Genomic DNA, 20248 nt, shown 5'->3' with positions numbered 1-20248 from the left:
GCCTTGAAGCTTCCCAAGCCATCACTGCTTGCTGCAGCAGCATCTCCAGTTGGCTCTGTGTTTTCCTCCCTATTTGAAATGCTGTAGCTGTTGGATGACAATCCAGGGCGCCGTGGGTTTCTCAATCTTTAATAGCAATTAGGTCTTTCTTAATATCTGCTTTTCTTGCAGAGTGTCCTTGGCTTTTCTTCTGGTTTGAAGGAGAAGCGTTATCTAAACATAGGACTGGAAATTGGGAGCTGCTGGATTCTCATGGCAGCTCTCACGCCGTTCACTTGGGGACTTGGGCAAGTCCATTTAATGTCTTTTGTCTCTCATTTCCTTTTTACAGCTGGGAGGAAATTAATACCAGCTATATAAAAGACTCCCAATTGATCTGTTAATTTCTTGTGAGTGCTTTGGAGATAAAACAAGGGTACGTGCCTTTGCTGCATCGGTTTTCCCTGCTCTTGAGAAAAAAAAACCTCAAGTGTTTCTACTAAACGCCTCTGTCCGTGGATTGCCGTCCCGACGCGTTACGGCAGTGCCTGGGCACCTTCTCCTCCCAGGAGGCTGAGGCTGTGCTCCCTGGTGTGTTCACCAGCACTCTCTCAACCCAGCCAAGGTGCCGCTGGGCGAGCCGCAGGCTGTGGTCCGTCCCAGCCTGGCCGGAGGGGGACGTTGGTCCCAAAAGGCAGCTGTTGTGATGATCACCTCCCGCAACGTGAGCCCTCGGGGACATCTGCCCGCACTGATGCTCCCTGCGAGCTGCCAGGAGCCTGCCCGCGGGCTGCCTGCTGTGCCGCTGCTTTCCCTTACCGTGGGGCCACGCAGGAGTCCTGGTGTGAAGTGGGGGGGAAGATGGGCTTTTTAGGGCTTGTGAGTCGCCAGCTGAATCAGAGACGGGTGAGTCAGGGAGGCAGCGACCACCCCTGCCCCTCCTGCCAGGGCAGCTGCAACCTGGCACTTCTCTGCCTGCTTTAGAGAGGTTTTCCTGGACGTGGGTCTCCCCCAAACGTGGCTCTTGGAGTGGGTGCCCCAGGTCAGGGTCAGCTCTGCAGGGAGGAGCTGGCTGGGCTGGATCCCTGGGCAGGCTGGTGCCTAAACCTAAGCCTAACCTGAACCTAAGCCTAAGGCAAGTGAAAGCGGTGCAGACGGGGAGCAGGATGAATCCCTCTCCCACTGACGGATGCCAGCACCACAATTAGAGTTTGCTGCAAGCTGCTCCATGCAACACAGCGGAGCCAACTGTTTGGTTTGGGTTGATCTTAATTAATTAGTGTATCTTTTAGAGTTGGAAGGGGGAGGATTAGAGAGTGCTCGGGCTGTCGCTGGCTCACCTGGCTCTCCAGACCTTCTGGGTCAGGGCAGCAAGGTTTAATTGGGAGGAATTGCTGCCGGCTGTTTGGCGCTTGTCTGCGAAGTCGCAGGCTCAGTGGCACGGACATTTGCTGTCTGGTTTGCAGAGCTGCAGGGAACGCCGGGTGTTGGACCGTGCAAAGGTCTCGGCGGGCTTCCCTGAGCTGTCCCATGCCGGGTGCTTGGGAAGAGAGAGGGACACAGCCCCTTCGGCTGGGGGAATAGCTGAGCAGGCAAACTGCAAACCAAGGAGCAGCCCCCCATCCCCAGCTTTGTGCTGGAGGGGCGAGTTGGTGCTGAGCCTGGATTGGGCCCCAAGGAAGAGATCTCTCCTTGTCATTGCTGAAGTTCTCTTGGTCTGCGTAAACAGCTTGTTTGTAAGTGTATACAGCGGCTTTCTGCAAGGGGGGGTCCGCCCATCCTGGCAGGCTGATATCCAGGGTGCCTGCGGATGATTCACAGCTCTCCTGCGCGCCTGGGATCGTTGCATCCTCCTCCCGCTTTGCAGCACTGCAGCACTGCCATCGAGGTCCCGCGACACTCGCGTTTCACTTGGCTGCAGCGCAGCATCCTCCTCCCCTGCGACCTTCCAGCAGGGCTCTGGGCGGAGAAAATGAGATTTCCCTTGCCAAGGGGAGCGTTTTGCTTCTGGGGGGGGGTGTCAGGACAGATAGGGAGCTGGGCTCACCTGCACGCAGCTCATGACCAGCTGCTGCAGGATGCAGTGATGCCTTTGGTCGTGTTCCCCAGGCTGCTCATCTTTTTGGGACCTTTCTGCTTCTCCAAATCCAGCCCTACACTAAAGGAACAACCTTGTGGTTTCCTGGTAGTGCCATCATCATCTGTGGATATTTCTCTGCTGACGTTGCCCGTGGCTGGGAGGGGGCTGCATTGACGGAGTGTGAAGTTTGGCACCCCTGCATCCCTTTGGAGCCAGGCGATGCCTGCCACGGCTGGTACGGCCCTCGGTGGAGCTAGCAGCCCCGGGGGGGACTGAGTAGGTGCTCCCAGGGGAAGGCAAGGCCCTGACACGACGGCGAGGATTAGAGACACATTCCTACATGACGTTGCTGCAGGCGCCGAGTTACCAGAAGAGGCTTTCCCCCTGCCCTGCCGGCTATTGCTGCCTGCGCGGGGGCTCGTGGGCAGCGTAGCTCAGCCGTGTCGCGGCGGCAGCCGGCACGGGGTAGGGAGGAGCGGTACCCGCCTGCTCACCCTCCCCTCCCTGCCCTGCCGAAATGGCTGGTTCGACAGCATGCCAGACCCATTCCTGTTATTGCCAGTCCCCACGGCGGTTGCTTATCCTAGCAGCTAAAATGCATGAAATGGCTCTAAATAACTGCTGTCTGAAAGGCTCCAGGCGTGAAATAGCACAGCCTTGCACCCCAGACCAGCTCTGAACTGTCCTCTCCTTGGCCCCTTGACCTTGCAGAGTGCCAGACCAGCATCGCTCCTGCTGATGCCCTGGCATCCGTCCCCCGTTTGCACGGGGAGCTCTCAGCATCCTCCTGAGGGAGGAAGGCTCTGACTGCAGCTTATTCTCTGTTTATGCTGTTCTGGGGTGTGGGCTTTGCTCCCTGAAGGGGACAGTGAGATCTGGAAAAGGCAAGTGCGTGTCTGCTCTCTCCAGCTGCCTCGGGGAGGTGCGGGGTGTCTGGACTTGTCCCCCATCGGAGGATTTGTTCGGGGCCCGCCAGTGGGAACTGGCTGCAAACTGCTGCTGCAGGAGGATGGTGCAACTGGGAAACCGTCAGACATCGCAGCCCTGCTGCAAACTCCCCGCCAGCCCGTCCTGGCAATGGAGGTGCGGAGAAGCTGTCTGCCCTTTGCCTGGGATGAAGGGCTCTTTCCTGACGCTGTGATGCTGCGCTCGCGGGACCGCCTGCTTTTGCTAACGTGGCTGTACTTTAAGGGCTTGATCCAGCCGGTTTGCACGAGTCCTTGCAAGGTCTGCAAGGGTCAGGCCAGTGCAAGTTATCGGTTGCTGTGGCTGACTGGCTAAGCTGCAGCAAGGCTGTTGCACGCTGGTACCTGACAGCGCCTGCTTTTTGTTCTGTAGCTTTCAGGTTTTGCCTCATTCATGGGCTGGCGTGATGCTATCAACACTGTTCTTATCTTCTGCAAAGCAGGCAGGGTCCAAGCAGGTCACCTTCTCATGCATGCTTGCCTCGCCGTAGGCGTTAGGGCTGAATACATGAGATTGAGTGAGCTGGAGGCTGTACCAGGCGGCTCTCGGTCTCCTATCGCAGGAAACTCTTTCCATTTGCCCCCGGTTTGTTTGCAGTATGGGGGGAAGAGAGGGAAAACAAGGGGCAATTCAGCGGCTGCGAGGTGGGACCCAGCTGTTTGAGCAAGGTCTGTAGGCAAGGGGGACAGTAACGTCACACCGAGAGAAAATAAAACCATAGCTTTGGCAACTGGCAATGGGTCTTAATGCCTCTTGACTGCGGTGACGTGGCTCGTAGGGATGTTGTGTGCAATCCAGCTCAGAGCTGAGGTCTGGGAGTTGGCCACGATCACAGCCAGGCTGTACTGGGCGCCTTATGTTAGGGTGGACGGAACCTGCAGGGACCCAGCCCGGGCGCAGCGGGGCCAGCGGCGATGGCCTCGGTGGGTCTGAGCTGGCAGAGCTCTGCGGTGCAGCACGGGGCTTCATCTCCCTCCCCGCCTGCGTCCCGTGCCTTGCTTAAAGCAGACGAAATGGTCGTACTCGATCCCCACTTCCTGTAGACCGAAAATGTCTGGAGGCTGCAACGCAGTGCTGGATGCTTGTGGATTTTAACCCGAGTTCTGAGCATCAGACTGGTCACAGCCCCCTGCCCGCGGGTGGCTGGGGTGCAGAAGAGTGATCCCCGAAATGAGGGCTGGGTGGCTTGCTTTTCCCTTCTCTCCCTGCGCTTGCTTTGCACGCCAAGCCCGGGGTGAGGTTTGGGTGGGTGCCGGCTGTGTGGCCCCTGTGTGGTATCTGCATTAACTCAGTGAGTCACAAAAAGCAGTATAAATTAATTACCTTCCTGGTTCTTGTTTTTTCTTTGTAATTAGCAACAAGAAAATAAAGAGGCTTGAATGAAACATTTGGTTTGATCTGGAGGAAATTGTTTTGCTTAGGAGCTCTTTCTGTATCTGTGTCATCTTTTAAAAAAATAAAGTCAACTTCTAAACACGAAATGTCATTTTTTTAGTGGAAAATCCAAGCTTTTCCATTCTGGACGTTGAGGCTTCTCTTACAGGTTGCCCCCAAGCAACCCAAATTGCTGAAACCAGCCCAAAGAGAGCTGCAGGCGAGCACTTGGGACACCCGGATCTGCATTAAAACCCTGCTCCGTGGTGAAGCAGAAAAGGGTTTGGCGAAGCCGAGGGGCTGTTTGTTTCCCACCGATCTACAGCGGGGCCCCGTGCGTGCCGTCCCGGCGGAGCGGCTGCCGGCGCGAGCCGTGTTGGTGATCGGTAGAGCTGAAGGTTCAAGGCAGGTGGTGACGTTGGAGCTTGTGAGACGCAATGGATGTAATTTAAGTATCACGGTTTTACCTCCTCCCCTTGCAGGGTGACATGAGCCGTGGCTTTGCTCTATATTTAGGTGTAAATCACCAGCTATTTAATTCCTTTCTAGCAAGTTGAATTTTCATCCCCTTCCCTCGAGACTTCCCCATTACATCTGGTACCCATGCCGGTGCCTGGCGCATGCAGCTCTCTCTCCGTGCCCTTCCCTTGGCTCCTCGCTCCCTGTCTTTGCAGGCAGGTCCGTTTTACAAGGGAGGCTGCACAGCAGGGCTGAGACACGCTCCCAGCAGCTACAAGACGTCCCACGAGGATTGTGCTGGAGGCCACCAGCAATCGGCAAAGCCTGGCTGATCTTTGGGCAACTGCAGCAGCAGCCCTTGGTCAGGCGGGGAAAGAGAGAAATCCAGTGCCTTTTTTAGGAGGAAAGGTGATAAATGGAGAGAAGCTCCGGGCAAAATCTGGGAGCTTGAGATAGGCTTTCCCACAGGAGCTGGTTGCAAAACGTGGTCTTGGTGAGGTTGGGAGCAGAGCACAGCCGGATTCCCAGCCAGCCTCGTGCTGTGGGACAGACGTCTTGCGGGGCAGCATCCCCTCGGCATGTCCGCTGATGGACCCGGGTGGAGGAGGGCCTGCGGAGAGGGAGGGAGCGTGGTGCCTCGCCAGCGCGAGGGATCTAGTTTAGGAAACCCTCGACTGGTAAAGCCGAAGCTAATGGGATATCAATGTGGCAGGAGAGCTGGCAGCAGGGATTTCTGTTCCTGCAGGGCTTTAACCCTGCCTGGGGCTTAACCCCACATCCTCGACTCTTCACCACCCCAAAATACAAAGCATGAAAGCCAGGTCAGGGTGGTCTCGGTGCTTTACAGACCCTGGGAGCCCAGCCCCAGCTCTCCTCCCTGCCCCGCTGTTTCTTCTAAGCAGAGAAAAAAGAAGGGGACGGTGCTGGGTAATGACTTGCAGATGACTGGTCTCTGTGACTGGTGACACATCAGTGACTTTGTGGCTCATCCAGCAAAGCATCCACATGTCGGGGCTCTCCGTGGTCCCCATGTCCCACGGGAGCGTGGGAAGGTGTCCGCACTTCCCTGCCTCCCTCACCACCTGGTCGATGGGTTTGCTGATGACACAGGGCTGCTGCGTCTCTGTATGGCCCACCCGGACCCTGCCAGCCTGGTGTCCTAAAGGGTTAAAGTGGCCTTTGGAGGGGCCCTGGTGCTGCTGAGACACGTGTGTCTCCTCCAGCCGGTGCTCTCTGCAGTGTCCTTCAGAAGGGCAGCCCTTCTGAGCATGCCTGCTCCCCCTCGTCGCCTCCTTTCCGACCCCGTGCCTTCTCCTGGGGCTTTTCCAGCACCGCAGCACACTCAGCATCCAAGCCATGCTGCTGCTCTGTCCCACCCTGCAGCCCAGACAAGCACCCATGGGTCCCTGGGGCTGCAGCGAGCATCACCCGGGGGGCTTCACCACCCTCTTGCCCAGACTAACCCCTCATCTACCTCCTTACAGAAAAAAATCATCCAGGGGGTGGAAGAGCTGTCTAATCCCCAGTTGATAATTGTGTAATTTCTCTCTCGGGGCTTCTGCCTGCCTGCTGGAGCCTGCAGCTGCTCTAATAAACTTCTGAAGCCTGGGAGGATGGGGTGTTTTTGTAACCGTTCTCATTTCTTGTGCCTCCTCTTAGCTAACAGGCATTTTCCTGCAAGCAGCCTGGCTTTCCCGCAATGCTCCCATGCGTGGGCGCTTGGGAAGCCAGGGTGAAGCCGCAGGAGCATCCCGCTTAACCGTGAACGTGCCGAGCCCTCCCAGCCACGCCGCATGCTCCCTTCCCTCCTTCCTCCCCGTTTACCGGGCTCCGACTCAAACGCCGACCAAGCCAAGCGTGTGAAGTGGGTTTTCTTCCCTCCTCCTTCACGTTTCTTTTCCTCCTGGGGAAGGAGGGGACGTTAACCCCAGCCAAATTCAACCTGCGGCTCTAGGAGGATGTGATGGCTGATGGCAATCCCATCTGCGGGGACTGGCTCGTGGGGACGAGCGTGCAGTGGCTCTGGGAGCGGGGGCTAGCGTGCTGTCTCATGGTGCAGGCTGCCTCTGGCATTGGAATTACATATATATTTTGTAATATATTTATAATATTATATTTTATAATGTATATATAATTTTATTTTTCATTTGTTGCCTCTGAACACCAGTATTTCTTAGGACCATGGGGATTACTCTTACGGCTCCAACTCCAGCAGTGTCCCCGCGGTGGGAGCTGGGGTGGAGATGTAGATGTCTCCCAGACCTGGCCTGGAGCAGGGAAGTGCGTGAAGGCTTCGCCTCCTTTCTTTCACCATAAGCGTTCTTTTCAAGTGTTTGATTAAAAAGTTATTGAAATGTTCTTTCTGCACTGCTTTGAGAGAGGTCTTTAAAATTAGGGGAGCGCTACCAGAGCTCTGACTAAGCCTGACCTTGGGTCCTATGCCATACGGAGCGGTATTGCAGAGGCCAGGGTGAAGGGGAGGGAGAGAAGTCCTGCGTGGGTGGGACGGGGAAATGCCATCAGGCGGGGAGGGAGGGGACCTTAGAGATGCTGTAGGACACGGCATCTGTGGGCCTTGGGGCTTTCTGCTTGGGATGAGGCTGGGCTGAGCAAAGGGGGATGCTCCCTGCTCCCTTTTGCAGTAGGTTCCCAGCACCGGAGCCGCCTACGAGAGCTGCTGTTGGTTTGAGAGCTGCAAATCATCCCCTTCTGGCCTTGAGAGAGGATTTCCAAATTGCTGTGAGCAGCTCAGGGCATGGAGATCGCCTCTATTTTAGCCACGGTGCAAGAAGCATCGCCTCAGGCAAATGCTTTTGTGGGACCCGGCTCATTTGGACAGCAGCGCTCCCCTGGGGTGGGGATGCTGGGTCTGGGTTGGGTGCCCAGCACCCTTCTCTCCGTGTCCCTTCCCTTCCCGTATCGCTTCAGGCTCTTCCTGCCCAGGCTGAGGATGGAAGCAGATCAGATATGGTGGTTTTTGAGTCATTAAGCAGTGAAGGAGGAGATGCTGCTGGATGGAGCTTATATAATGCCAGGCACAGCATCCGGCCCATGCGCCGGGGCTGCCGTAACCCAGTTACAGCCGAGGAAGGAAAAAAACCACACATAGGTCAGAGTCTCTCCCACGCTGTTTGGTCGGGAGTAAATATTTGCATGGCACTGCATCTGCCAGCAGCCACGGCCTTGGGAAAAGCAGCCCGGCTCCTCCTTGGTAGGGTGGGGATGAACTTTTAGCAGCTGGAATGGAAGCCCTCGTGTTTGCTGGGATGAGGACCGACCCTTGCAAAGTTTGGAGACCAAAGGCAGCTCGCCGTGCTGGGACCACGCTCAGGTGTCTTCGTTCAGCTTCCACAGCCTCCAAAATACAAGCCTGCTTTATGCACCTAGGGGAAAAATAATCTGCCTTGCTGCACAATCCAACAGACGCTGGTGGTTCTTGCCACCGCTGAAGGTAGTGGAGGAAAATTCCTGATGTTGCCCTCAATTGCCTGCACTTGGGTAGAAATGGCCCCGTGCAAATCTGCTGACACCAAAATGAAGACACCAAAATGAAGGCAGCTGGTGTTCAGAAGCTGCAGAGCAAACTTTTGCAGCACAAGCGTCACCTTGCAACAGCTTTCCTTGCCCAAAATCTCTTTAATGTGAAGCGTGGTGATTTCCTCTTGTCGTTCAAGTGCTTAGACTGCAGTTAAAACTGGAAAGCCAGTCCCCAGCTCCTTTCTGCCCTAACCCCAGGAAGAGCTGACCACCAGCGGAGAGCGATCCCCACGTTCGCCTTGCTGGGCACATGCAAGCTGGGGTGCGTGATGTGGGCAAGGAACCATTTTAATAGGAACTATTAACTTCTGGATTTCCTTTTCCTTGTTTGCTCAAGCTCTCGGGGTTGCTGTTTACTCAACTGCTCTTGCTTTTAATAGTTTCAGTGGTGTTTGATGCTGCTGATAGGGGAACTGCTCCCATGGAGTTTGTTTTCCAAAGGAAGAAACTTAGGTGACTATGTATGCCCTGTGCTGGTGATTTGGGGGTCGCGGGTCGCTCCCAGGGAAATGGGATCTTGGGGAATTTCCCTCCTGGTGGGGTTCAAGGAAACCAGCAGAAACCCAGCGGGTGATTCTCCACGGAAAAAGCTGCTCCATGTGCTCGCCTGTCCGCTCCTGCACATCCCTGCTCATCCTCCAGCTGCAGATGTGCCAGAGGCCGTCTGCCTCATCCCCTCCGCTCTCTCATCGCTTGTTTATTCAGGGTGTGCTGGCAGCGGCGTGCCGGGAGCCTCGTACACCCGGTGCAGGCGCTGTCTCTCCGTTACTGCTCCTCGCTCCTTAGGGAAGTGTTTCCCATGCAGCTGGCACGAGTCATGCGGAGCCCTCCCAGCCAGGAGGACCTCTCGGATGCCGGCTCCTGCCCTTCTGCTGCGGCTTAACAGAGGAAAATGAAGGAGCACCGGGGGTCTTGCTGTGCCTCCCCTTCCTCCCGGCTCGTCCCGGCTTTGCGCTGGCAGCAGAGGATTTGCAGCACCCGCTGCGGTACACGAGTCCCAGTTTGCAGCAGGGCCACCACATCTGGGGACAGGTGGGTGGCAGCAGTAGGTACCCGGGCAGGCGAGCGGCACAGGCAACTGCTGTGCAAATAACCTTTCACCAAAGCAGCTGGGAACAGGAGCCTGGGGGTTATTAAGGCTTATTATTATTATTAAGGCTATTATCAAGATGTATTCCTCTTCCCGCTGCCCCTGGATGTGCCCGTGGCCGGGCGTCCTCATCACGCAGCATCCTGCCGCAGCCTCCCGCTTCCTCCAGGAGAGAAATTCAGGCGCAGAGCTGGGATGGGGCTGGTTCGCCCCTGCCTGGCATTGCCCCTGCCGTGAGAGCGTTTCTTCCCATTAATCACCCCCACCCCGAAGCGGGATGCTGGCCCGGCACTTGGAGCAGGATCCCAGCAGGATCCCAGCAACAGATTGGTACCGATGAGCTTTCGAGTGCTCTAAAAATACTGAGCGGAGAAAGCGGGGAGCGAAAAATGGCTGAGATTCAGCGAAATCAAAGGCATAATTAACATGCAGCCCATGTGAGTGTATTTTTAGGGCGCTACAAAAAGGCTCTAAAACATTGAATTCACATCAGCACGCGAATGTTCCAGTTTAATGGCATCCTGGGGCCTGTGGGGAAGAAGTGAGAGATGCTTAATTGTCAGTGTTTGTGTTTTATTCATGATTGAACATCCTTAGCAAGCGAAAACTGATTTGCTGCGGGCTTCTCGCTGCTTGTGTGGCTTTAAACCTTACTCTGGCCAGGGCTGGCGTACGCTGAGACGGGCAATTGCCCGTTGTGCTGGAAGGGCTGGTTGTTCCTGGTGTTTGCATGAGCTGTGCTTGGAAAAGGAATTATCGCCTCCCCTCCCATGGGGAGCTCCCTGCCAGGGCTGCCTTGGGGAGCTCAGCGCTTGCGTGGGCTCTGGGGGGGATCGGAGACAGAAAAAAAATCCCATGAGGGTAAATCAGGAACCGCATCCAGCCTGGGAGGTCCCTGAATGCAGGTGGCCAGATATTGGGAGAGCACTGGGAGAAAGCTCGGATGCTTCCCGTCTCCTCCCGGCTTCCCCTCGTGCCTGAACCCGAGGGCCACGGGGCAGTTTGCTCAGAGATCGGCGCTGCTGCGGCAAAGCCAAGGTAGAAACCAGACTCCTTCCCGCATTGCTCCGGCACCCGAGACCCACCGGAGCCACCCCGGCGCTGCCGAAACAGCGCAGCCAGACTCGCGTGGAGCCTTGGGTGCGATGAATCCTCCGGCCTCTGTGGTGCCGGGCTCGCCCACGCTGGCGGCAGTGCCTGCAGCTCCGGTAGCAATTTGAGGTCCCACTCCTGCCCTCGGGGACCTGCGCGTGGCTGTGGCAGCGGCCGATAGCTGACTCATTGCCTGTCCTTAGGGAGGGATGGTGGAAGCGACTGCTTTTCCCATCGGAGCCCGATTCTTGCGGCATCTTCCCCGCTCGGCTGCGCAGGTGGAGGAGGGATGAGCTGGCACCGCGACGCAGATGTGGTCCCTGCAGGCTCGGTGCGGGGGGACGGGCAGTGCTCACCGCAGCGCAGAGCGGCTCCGGATCGTCAGCAGGATGGTGGCTCGTTAGGGAGGGTTTTTTTTTTTAAATCTGTTGTGAAACGATGTGCAGATGGCACAGCCGCCCAGCCGGAAGGAATGGAGGAACACGGGATGCCAAGGCAGGGTTCCTTATTTTAAACCGCTTCCCTTGCCAGGGAACAAATGTGCCTCACTTCAAAATAATAATTATAAAGCCTGGGAGAGGATCCAGGGAACCCAAAATCCTTCTGTGGCTATCAGTGCGTTGGCTGAAGCACTGCTTCGGTTGGCATCGTGCTGCCTGCCCGACCCAGCAGGCAGATGCCCGCATTGCCGGGGTTGTGTTTGGTGGATGGATGTCATCCCAGCGGGTCACGGCTGGCTCGGAGACCTGTATTTGGGATCGTGCTGTGATTCAAAAAGGGGAAAACGAGTTCCCTCTTACCTTGCACCCCAAGGAATAGCCCTGCACCGCGAGGATATGTCCTGTCCCTGCTCCATGAGGATATGTCCTGTCCCTGCTCCATGCCCGGGAGCAGCCCTGCCTGCAGGGAAGGCAGGCGTTGCTGCAACCAGCCTTATAAAACCTCCTAGCTTGGCCTGAAGCTGCAGGAAGGTGATAAGGAACCGCTCCGATTGCATCCTCAAACCAGCTCCCCTCCCTGTCCCCTGCGTAAGGGATACCCGGGGACGGGCACCGCGCTGCTGCCTCCTGCCAGAGCCTGGCACGCTGGGTGTAACGGCACTCGGTGGGCAGGCTGCCGTCTGACGGAGGTAAATGCCAGTGCCTACGTGCGCCCGGCATTAGTAGCTGCGATGGGAAGAGCTGGAGCCAGCGACAGCCTGTGTTGTGAGAACTGCCTGTGCCGCAGATGGCTGTCGCGGGGGCCTGGGGGTCCCCTCAGAGACCCCCGGGGTGCCCAGGGGGCAGCTGCCGCCTGTTGAACTGGGACTCGCTGTTATTTTCTGGCCTGAGATCAAGCAGTGCCAGGGTATGTGGGCCTGGTGAAGCTGCGCTTTCCACTTTACAGCTTGGGAGCACTGGGAAGAAGGGGGTTAGGAGGGGAAACTGAGGCACGCAAAGAGAAAATGATCCTGAAGAGTGCAGGGAGGGCTGGGAACTGGTCCCCGGCTCCCGCAGGGGTGTCCTCCTGCAGAGAGCATCCTCCAGTCGTGTAGCCAACATGTGTCTTGCTCTCTCCTTCTCCTTTCCAGGCTTCCATGTGATCCCTTCGGTGTCCAACATCGTTCCTGAGAGCTGCCTGCTCATTGTGGTGGGCCTTTTGGTTGGGGGGCTCATCAAAGGGGTGGGTGAAAAGCCGCCCATCCTCAAGTCGGACATCTTCTTCCTCTTCCTCCTCCCCCCCATCATCTTGGATGCTGGTTATTTCCTCCCTTTGCGCCAATTCACCGAGAACCTGGGCACCATCCTCATCTTCGCCGTGGTGGGGACGCTCTGGAATGCCTTCTTCTTGGGTGGCCTGATGTACGCCGTGTGCCAGCTCGGCGGCCCCGGCCTGAACCACATTGGCCTCCTGGCCAACCTGCTCTTCGGCAGCATCATCTCGGCCGTGGACCCGGTGGCCGTGCTGGCTGTCTTTGAGGAGATCCACATCAACGAGCTGCTCCACATCTTGGTCTTCGGGGAGTCCCTTCTGAATGACGCCGTCACGGTCGTAAGTGGATGAGGGGGATTGACCCTGGATGGGGTTTGCTTCGGGGGAGCATCTCTGGGTGGTGGCACCAGGATGGGCAGCTGTCAATCAGGTCCTGAGGGCAGAACCGTAGACTGGGCCACTGCAAGCTGCCAAGTGCCTCCTGCCAGCTGAACTGCGGCAGCTCCGCTTGCTCCTAACCTTTTGCAGCTGCAAAGCTAAATATAGCGGCTTAAAACACCGCAGAGGTGGGTTAAGGTGAAGCGTTTTACTTGGCAGTTTGGGGAGGCCGAGAGCGCATCGCCAGCCAGCTACCACCTCTTGGTGAAGAGCAGGACTGTCCCCAGCGCCTTGGTCTCCTGGGAATCTGCTCTCCTGGGTGAAATTGCTGCCTGCTGCTGTGCTCATGCCTGTCCTGCCAGGGAAGGCGAGCAGGAACGTGGAGGGGCTGGCGCTGGGTCAGGCAGCTCTGCCGCGTAGCTGCTGCTCCCTCCTGTCTCCTTCCTCGTGGTCCCTGATGTGGTCTTCCTTGCTGTGCCCCGGCTGTAGCACGGAGGAGGTGCGAGGACAGGACATGGCCACCCGTGGCAAGGGGAGAGCCGGGGGGGCTGCAGCCAGGCTGGCATCCTGCCTGGGTCACCCCTCAGCCCCAGTCTTTTGAGCAGCAGCTTTGCAGGGACCTTTGGGAAGTTCGGGTGCCAGGCCACCCCGCTCTGGGGCCATGCCATTTCCAAAGGACTTCTGTGTCCAGGTGCTGGCTTGGCCATCAGTGCGGTGTCCTCCTCTGCAGAGCTGACCTCTAAATTTACTTCTAAGCCACTGCTTTTTCCTGGCTCTTCTCCCGTATCCCAGCTGTCCGATTCAGAGCTGGCTGCTCAGCAGGCTGCAAGGGCTGACGAGGAACATACTGTCCCACCACAGGGCTTTTCCTGGGCGCTTCTCCCCCACTTTTGGCCAGAGGCTCCCTGCAGGGTCTGTGTCCCCGCTCCCGTCCCTGGGGAATGCTTTTGCCTTCTGCTGTCACGTCTGTCCCTGCCCGCGTCCCAGGACCCGGCCCTGGCAGGCAGGAGCTGGCACCTCGCCCTCTCTCTGCTTGCAAGTGCTGCCATCCCTGCAGGATGCCCTGAAGCCCATTTCCCATCCTGACACAGCTGCGTCGGCTTCTGCTTTAAAATCTCTCCAGTAAATGTGTCAGGGGGTGGGAGAAGGTGATGTAGCCCGGGGTGGGCTCCTCTTCGAGGTTGCCCTTTTGGCTACAAAATGGCGTAAGGGTTTGGCTTGTTCTCTGGGCTGAGCGGGGCCGATGTTGGCTTTTCTCTCCATGCGGCTGTTGGGTGTCCCCCAGCCTGGGTCTGTCCTGACCTGCTCGTTGGGAAGCAGCAACAGTCTCTGGCTGGTTCAGACCTTGACCGAAGCCCCTCCTGGGACAGCGGTCGGGGCTGTGTTGGAGAGCAGAGCTGTCCCAGACACGTCTCCGATGGCACCATGTCCTCCCTGCGAGCCATGGAGGACGGGGAGCTGGTCCCTACGGGTCTGTGTCTCACACAGCAAAGCACCACCAGGGTTTTTTTGGCATGAGACTTGGTCAAGCACAGAACCCAGCTCGGGGTCACCAAGCACTGGCACACCTCATCTCCGGTGTGCCGTGCCGGCTACCTGCCTGGCTCCCTTTGCTGCTGCTCTCCCAGGGAAGGTCCCTGAGCAGGTCTCCTCCGAGGTGAGGCTGTCTCTTGCCACTGGGGCAGTTTGAACCCCCCTCTCCCTTCTCCCTCTCAGGTCCTCTACCACCTCTTTGAAGAGTTTGCCAACTTCGAGCAGGTGACCATTATCGATATCATCCTCGGCTTCCTCAGCTTCTTCGTGGTGTCACTGGGCGGTGTCTTCGTGGGTGTCATTTATGGGGTGATCGCTGCCTTCACCTCCCGCTTCACCTCGCACATCCGAGTCATCGAGCCCCTCTTCGTCTTCCTCTACAGCTACATGGCGTATCTCTCTGCTGAGCTCTTCCACCTCTCCGGCATCATGGCGTGAGTTGGGCACGGGTGGGATGAGATGCCCTCCTGTCCCCAGGACCATTTGGAGGATTTACTCTGGTGTAACCACAGCCCTCTGGCTGTCCCAGCACGGCCAGTACATGCGCACTGAGGGCCAGAGGTGTGTTTGGGCTGGGATATGCAGGGAAGCAGATGAGGGAAGTGACTCTCTTGAGTTGTCCCACGGATCCTGGGGTGCTGGCAGCCCATTGCCCATTCTCCTGAGCACACAGTAGCAGGCAGGGCCTGCTGAGCACTCAAGGTGACATGGTCTTGTGCTGCCTGGCTCCAGTGCTCATGCCTGCCCTGCCAGGGGGAAGGAGGAACCTCGTGTTGCCTTCTCTGGAGGCCTTGAATAATGGCTGGTGTCTCACAAGCCCTGTCCTGCTCTGAGGCTTGGTATAAGAGCACAAAACGCTGCTGCAGGGCCAGCGGTTGGGGCTGTCCCCATGTCCCCACGGCTGCTGAGTGCCCCAACCTTGCCCCTAGGCTCATCGCCTCCGGTGTGGTCATGCGGCCCTATGTGGAAGCCAACATCTCCCACAAGTCCCACACCACCATCAAGTATTTCCTTAAGATGTGGAGCAGCGTGAGCGAGACCCTCATCTTCATCTTCCTGGGCGTCTCCACCGTGGCTGGCCACCACTACTGGAACTGGACCTTTGTCATCAGCACGCTGCTCTTCTGCCTCATCGCAAGAGTTTTAGGTGAGGTGTCAGTGTGGTGGCAAAGTCCTTGGGGATGGTCCTGGGTGATGGGCAACTCTCAGGGCCACGAGGCCCAAGTTTGCTTTGCTGGGGAGACTGGAGTTGACTGGGTGGCACTGCTCCACCATGGGCATCAGCCTTGCTGGTGGTTGGCTTTGTGGGGAGGTGGGGTTGAGGCCAAGTTTGTTCTGGCCGTGGGGTTGAAGCTGGTGAGGGGTGTTGGGATGAGCGAGCAGGGCAGCACCCACCTGCACCCATGGCCCCGAGGGGGTGACACTGCACTAGGCTGCAAGCTGGGCTCCCTGGGGGGGTTTCTTCAGGGCTGGAGGGCATTCTTCACCGTCCGCTCACACGAGGCCCTGCCCCGCTCCCCCAGGCGTCCTGGTCCTCACCTGGTTCATCAACAAATTCCGAATTGTGAAGCTGACGCCGAAGGACCAGTTCATCATCGCCTACGGGGGCCTGCGGGGAGCCATTGCCTTCTCCCTCTGTTACCTCCTGGACTATAAGCATTTTGGTATGAGGGACATGTTCCTCACAGCCATCATCACGGTCATCTTCTTCACAGTCTTCGTGCAGGTTGGTGGCACGCAGGTGGTCACAGTGCGGTTTCGGAGGGAAAGGGGGTTATTCAGTGAGCCTCCTGCGTGTGTGGAGAGTCAGGAGCACATCCCCAGCCTCCATCCCTGACCCTGTCACCGTCCCCCTTCTCCAAAAGCTCTTGAGGCTGCCAAGTGACACCAGCAGTGCGGAGCCCCGTGGTTTGGCTGTGCTGAACCCGTCCCGCTCCCGCCGGTGTGCCTTGGGGAGAGGTCTGACCCACCCTCCCCATTCCCTAGGGCATGACCATCCGGCCCTTGGTGGACCTGCTGGCCGTGAAGAAGAAGCAAGAGACAAAACGCTCCATCAATGAAGAGATCCACACGCAGGTAACCCGCTGCGCCCGGCCGGCCCTTCCCGCGCGCTTCTCTTCACCGCCTTAGCCCTCTTCTCTCTCTGCTTCTGCCACCTCCACCGCTGTAACCAGGCGGGTTTACAGAGCGGGAGCTGCCCTTAAATCAGTGCCCAAGGTAAGGGGGGACGGAGCGAGGGCTCTCCCCCATCTGTGTCGTCCAGTGCCCGCTCCGACCCAGACCTCCCCTGTGCCTGGTAGAGCATCAGCCCGGTTGCGTAGGACCGTGCTGCCCTCCTGAGGCCCATCCTGGACCCACAGCCCTCATTTTGCACCCCCTGAGTGCCCTCACCCCTGTGTCAGCGTGGGTGTCGGGGTGGGGAGAGGGTGGGCAACAGCCCTGCGAGCTGCCTACGCCTTGAACCTTCTCTTCCAGTTCTTGGATCACCTTCTGACGGGGATCGAGGATATCTGCGGTCACTACGGGCATCACCACTGGAAGGACAAGTGAGTGTGGAGGTTCGGTGACACAGGGGACCTGTGGAAGAGATAGGGAAGGGTTTGAATCGCCACCTGGAAGGTTTCCCAGCCCTGTGCTGGCTTTTTCCCCGGGCTGTAATGTCTACACACACACTCCCCTCGATGAATTAGGGCCCTGGGTCGGGTGCGAGTGGGGCTGCAGGACTGCACCCCTTCACCACGCCACCCACGGCGTGCCCACAGCAGCGTGGGAGCTGCTGGTGGCTGGTCCCTGCAGGAGCTCAGGACCATCCGTTGTGGGTACAAGCAGCTGCTGGGTGTTTCGGAGGCTGCCTGGCTCGAGAGGGATTTGGGGAAGGTCTGGCCTGACCTGCGCTGGTGGGAACTAAACCATCTTCTGCTGGCCTGGGCCAGGGATGGGGAGCTGGGAGGGGGTTCTGGGGCAGTGGGAGGTCTGATATATCGCTGCTCCTCCTTTCCCCACGTCCTCGGGAAGGCTGAATCGCTTCAACAAGAAGTACGTGAAGAAGTGCCTGATTGCGGGGGAGCGGTCCAAGGAGCCCCAGCTCATCGCTTTCTATCACAAGATGGAGATGAAGCAGGCAATCGAGCTGGTGGAGAGTGGGGGCATAGGCAAGATCCCCTCCGCTGTCTCCACCGTCTCCATCCAGTGAGTTCCCCGGCCCTGGCCGCCCTGTGCCTCTGATGGGCCCCTGGTGTAGGCTGAGTGCTCCCTGCTAGTGGCCGCAGGGCAAGCAGCCGTGCGGCCCTGCTCTGGCCATCGCGGTGTCACTCTGAATCCTCTCTGTCCACGCAGGAACATCAACCCCAAGACCCTCCCCGTGGAGCGCATCCTTCCAGCCCTGTCCAAGGACAAGGAGGAGGAGATCCGGAAAATCCTTCGCAACAACCTGCAGAAAACCAGGCAGAGGGTAAGGTGTCCCCTGGCACCGTGCGTGTCCCCTTTGCTTCCCTGGGGGTGGCCAGGACCACTTCCAACCAGAAGCCCTCAGGGCCAGCTGGGCCCTTCACCCCTGGTGTCCCTGCCCTGCTGCCCCTTGTGTTCCTGGTCTGGCTCTCCCTCCCCAGGAAGCTTTTCCTCCTGGGATGGTGCTGGGATAGCGCTGAGGGGGAGGCTGGCTCGGTCGGTGGCTGAGCCCAGCATTTAAACCCTTGCTGGGCCAAGACCAGGCATCCCATGGTAGCACCCAAGGGACAAGCCACCAGCTTGCCTGGACGTGGTCTGCCCACTGGTGGCTGTTTCGTCCATCTCCAAGGGAAACGGTGCGGTGACCTTCCTTTGCCTTTCTGTGTGGTTTTTTTTAACGCGTCTCCTTTTCTTGGGGCCTTTTCCCAGTTGCGATCCTACAACCGGCACACGCTCGTGGCCGACCCCTACGAAGAAGCCTGGAACCAGATGCTCCTGCGCAGGCAGAAGGCCCGGCAGCTGGAACAGAAGGTGTCAAGGGGATGCTGGAGCGGGGATGCTGCCGTGGGCTGGGGAGGGTGGGGGGCTGAGGGGGCTTCCCAGCCTGGGAAGGACATCGGCGTCCTGCATGGGGAGGGGGCTGAGGTTCAGGTGACCGTGGGTGACCCCAAGCCTTGGGAGGCCTCTGATCGCCCCAGGCTCCGAGCAAGTCTTTGCAGCACAGCTGGGAGGATGCGTGCACGTGTCCCCTGCATCCCGCTGCTGCTTCTCGCTCATCCCCGTGGCCTGGGGTCAATTCCCTGCCTCCCCTTCCCCATTTACCCCGGCCACTCCCATAGAGACGGGCCCTCATGCTGCCATCCAATTCCAGATGAACAACTACCTGACGGTGCCGGCTCACAAGCTCGATTCGCCCACCATGTCCCGGGCTCGCATAGGCTCAGGTAGGTGGGACTGAGCTGCCGGGGGAGCACCGCTGCCGGCACCTCGCTGGGCATCGCCGGCGCTTTGGTGCTGAGACCCTCGGACGTTGCGTTGTCCCGCACCCCCTCAGCTCCTCTGCCAGCTCTCCAGCCCCGATGGTCCCCGTCCCGCTCCCCGCTGTGCGGTGCAGCCAAGCCCCAGGGGTTTGCTGTTCTCCGAGCCCAAGCTCCGCTGCGTGCAGCCCGGGCACACGGTGGGCTCTGCCTGAGCAGAAGCACCCGGCTCACTTCCCGGCACGGTTCCCACCAAGAAGTGAGCTTGGCTGGTCGGCCGATCTGTCCCATCAGCTCGCTCCATCCACGCAGCCGCATTTCTGGCCGTGCCTCTCCCTGCCTTCTGCAGGGGAGAGGACCAGGAGCGCTCAGCCCTGAGACCTGCCCCTGGGCTCCCAGCTTCTCCAGCACACATGTGCTCTGCCATCTTCGGTTCCTCCTGTCCTATGTGTCCTTCCCTGCTTTGGGGACAGTGTGACAGGGTGTGACGGGGTGTGACGCTGCTGCTGGCGTTTGCGGAGCCGGCGGTTAATCGGCAGAGGGCAGCTTCGCCCCGTGCAAACGGCGCGGTCCTGGGAAGCAAGGCTGGGCTGGCTGGAGCTGCTCCAGATGGGATGTGGAGATCAAAAAAAGGAATGAAACAGCAGACTTGGAAATTAGAAGAGAGAGTGAGCCCAGGCACCCCAGCCCCAAACATCTGGGATGCATTAGGTGGGGGTCCCTGAGACCCCCCTTCCCTTGCCCAGGCTATCCTGACCCAGTTTGTTGGTGATACCGTGAGACGGGCCCTGCCTGACCCCTCTCTGCCTCCCCAGACCCGCTGGCCTACGAACCCAAGGCGGACTCGGAGAATCTACCCATCATCACCATCGACCCAGCCTCCCCGCAGTCCCCGGAGTCCGTGGACCTGGTGAACGAGGAGCCCAAGGGCTGCGGCGGCCTCCCACCCTCACCCGAGGAGGACGAGGAGGGGCTGGTGATGCGGGTGAAGGAGCCTTCCTCCCCGGGTACCGACGATGTCTTCACCCCGGGGACCGGCGACAGCCCCAGCAACCAGCGGATGCTGCGATGCCTGAGCGACCCGGGGCCTCGGCCAGAGCCGGAGGAGGGGGAACCCTTCATCCCCAAGGGGCAGTAGCAGCTGACGTGCGAAGCCTCGCGCGATGCTCCGTACGGTTTCTCTCTCTCTTCATTTGTTCTTCTTTCTTTGCTCTCCTTTTTGGTTTCCTCTATCACTACACACCGGGTTCGGGAAGGGGAGACCGTCCTGGATGGACTGGGATTGCCAGGACAGCTCTGCCCAGCAAGCTCTGGGCTGGCCCCGAGGAGCGGGGAAGGAGCCCCTGGGACGCACCGGGCTCCTCGGCCGCCGCGGCCTGGGGGTGACGGACGATTTACCGCCCGGCACTGGGCTTTGCAGGTGCCTCGCAGCCCCGGCGGGGCTTTCGCGGAGGCTGCCCAACTCTCAGGACCTGCGAGCGGCTCCTCGGAGCGGCTGCTGCCGGCGCAGGGTGGGCTCTGGCCGGGGAGCTGGGGTTGTCTGCGGAGGCTGCCCCATGGCACCGCTTCGCCTGTCCCTGGCTTGCGTTTTACCTGCCCCCTCGCCTTTCTCCGGAGCGGAGAGATGGGAAGACGGGACTCGGG

The 20248-nt window shown here is 58.8% G+C and overlaps 1 protein-coding gene across 1 annotated transcript in view; it reads left to right on the top strand.

Annotated features, from left to right (window-relative positions):
• SLC9A1 (solute carrier family 9 member A1) overlaps nt 1-19887 on the top strand; it is a 30149-nt gene extending 10262 nt beyond the window's left edge. The window contains exons 2-12 of the mRNA XM_075522231.1: nt 12148-12608; nt 14364-14614; nt 15110-15327; nt 15704-15906; nt 16167-16256; nt 16656-16726; nt 17196-17369; nt 17517-17631; nt 18057-18158; nt 18499-18571; nt 19420-19887. Of these exons, the coding sequence (XP_075378346.1) occupies nt 12148-12608; nt 14364-14614; nt 15110-15327; nt 15704-15906; nt 16167-16256; nt 16656-16726; nt 17196-17369; nt 17517-17631; nt 18057-18158; nt 18499-18571; nt 19420-19742 (2081 nt within the window). The 3' untranslated portion in view covers nt 19743-19887. The remainder of the gene's footprint in view (nt 1-12147; nt 12609-14363; nt 14615-15109; nt 15328-15703; nt 15907-16166; nt 16257-16655; nt 16727-17195; nt 17370-17516; nt 17632-18056; nt 18159-18498; nt 18572-19419) is intronic.
• The last annotated feature ends 361 nt before the right edge of the window (nt 19888-20248 follow it).

Source organism: Mycteria americana, chromosome 21 (assembly GCF_035582795.1).
Source record: "Mycteria americana isolate JAX WOST 10 ecotype Jacksonville Zoo and Gardens chromosome 21, USCA_MyAme_1.0, whole genome shotgun sequence".
Lineage (NCBI taxonomy): Eukaryota > Metazoa > Chordata > Aves > Ciconiiformes > Ciconiidae > Mycteria > Mycteria americana.
This window is presented reverse-complemented; position numbering and strand designations above follow the sequence as displayed.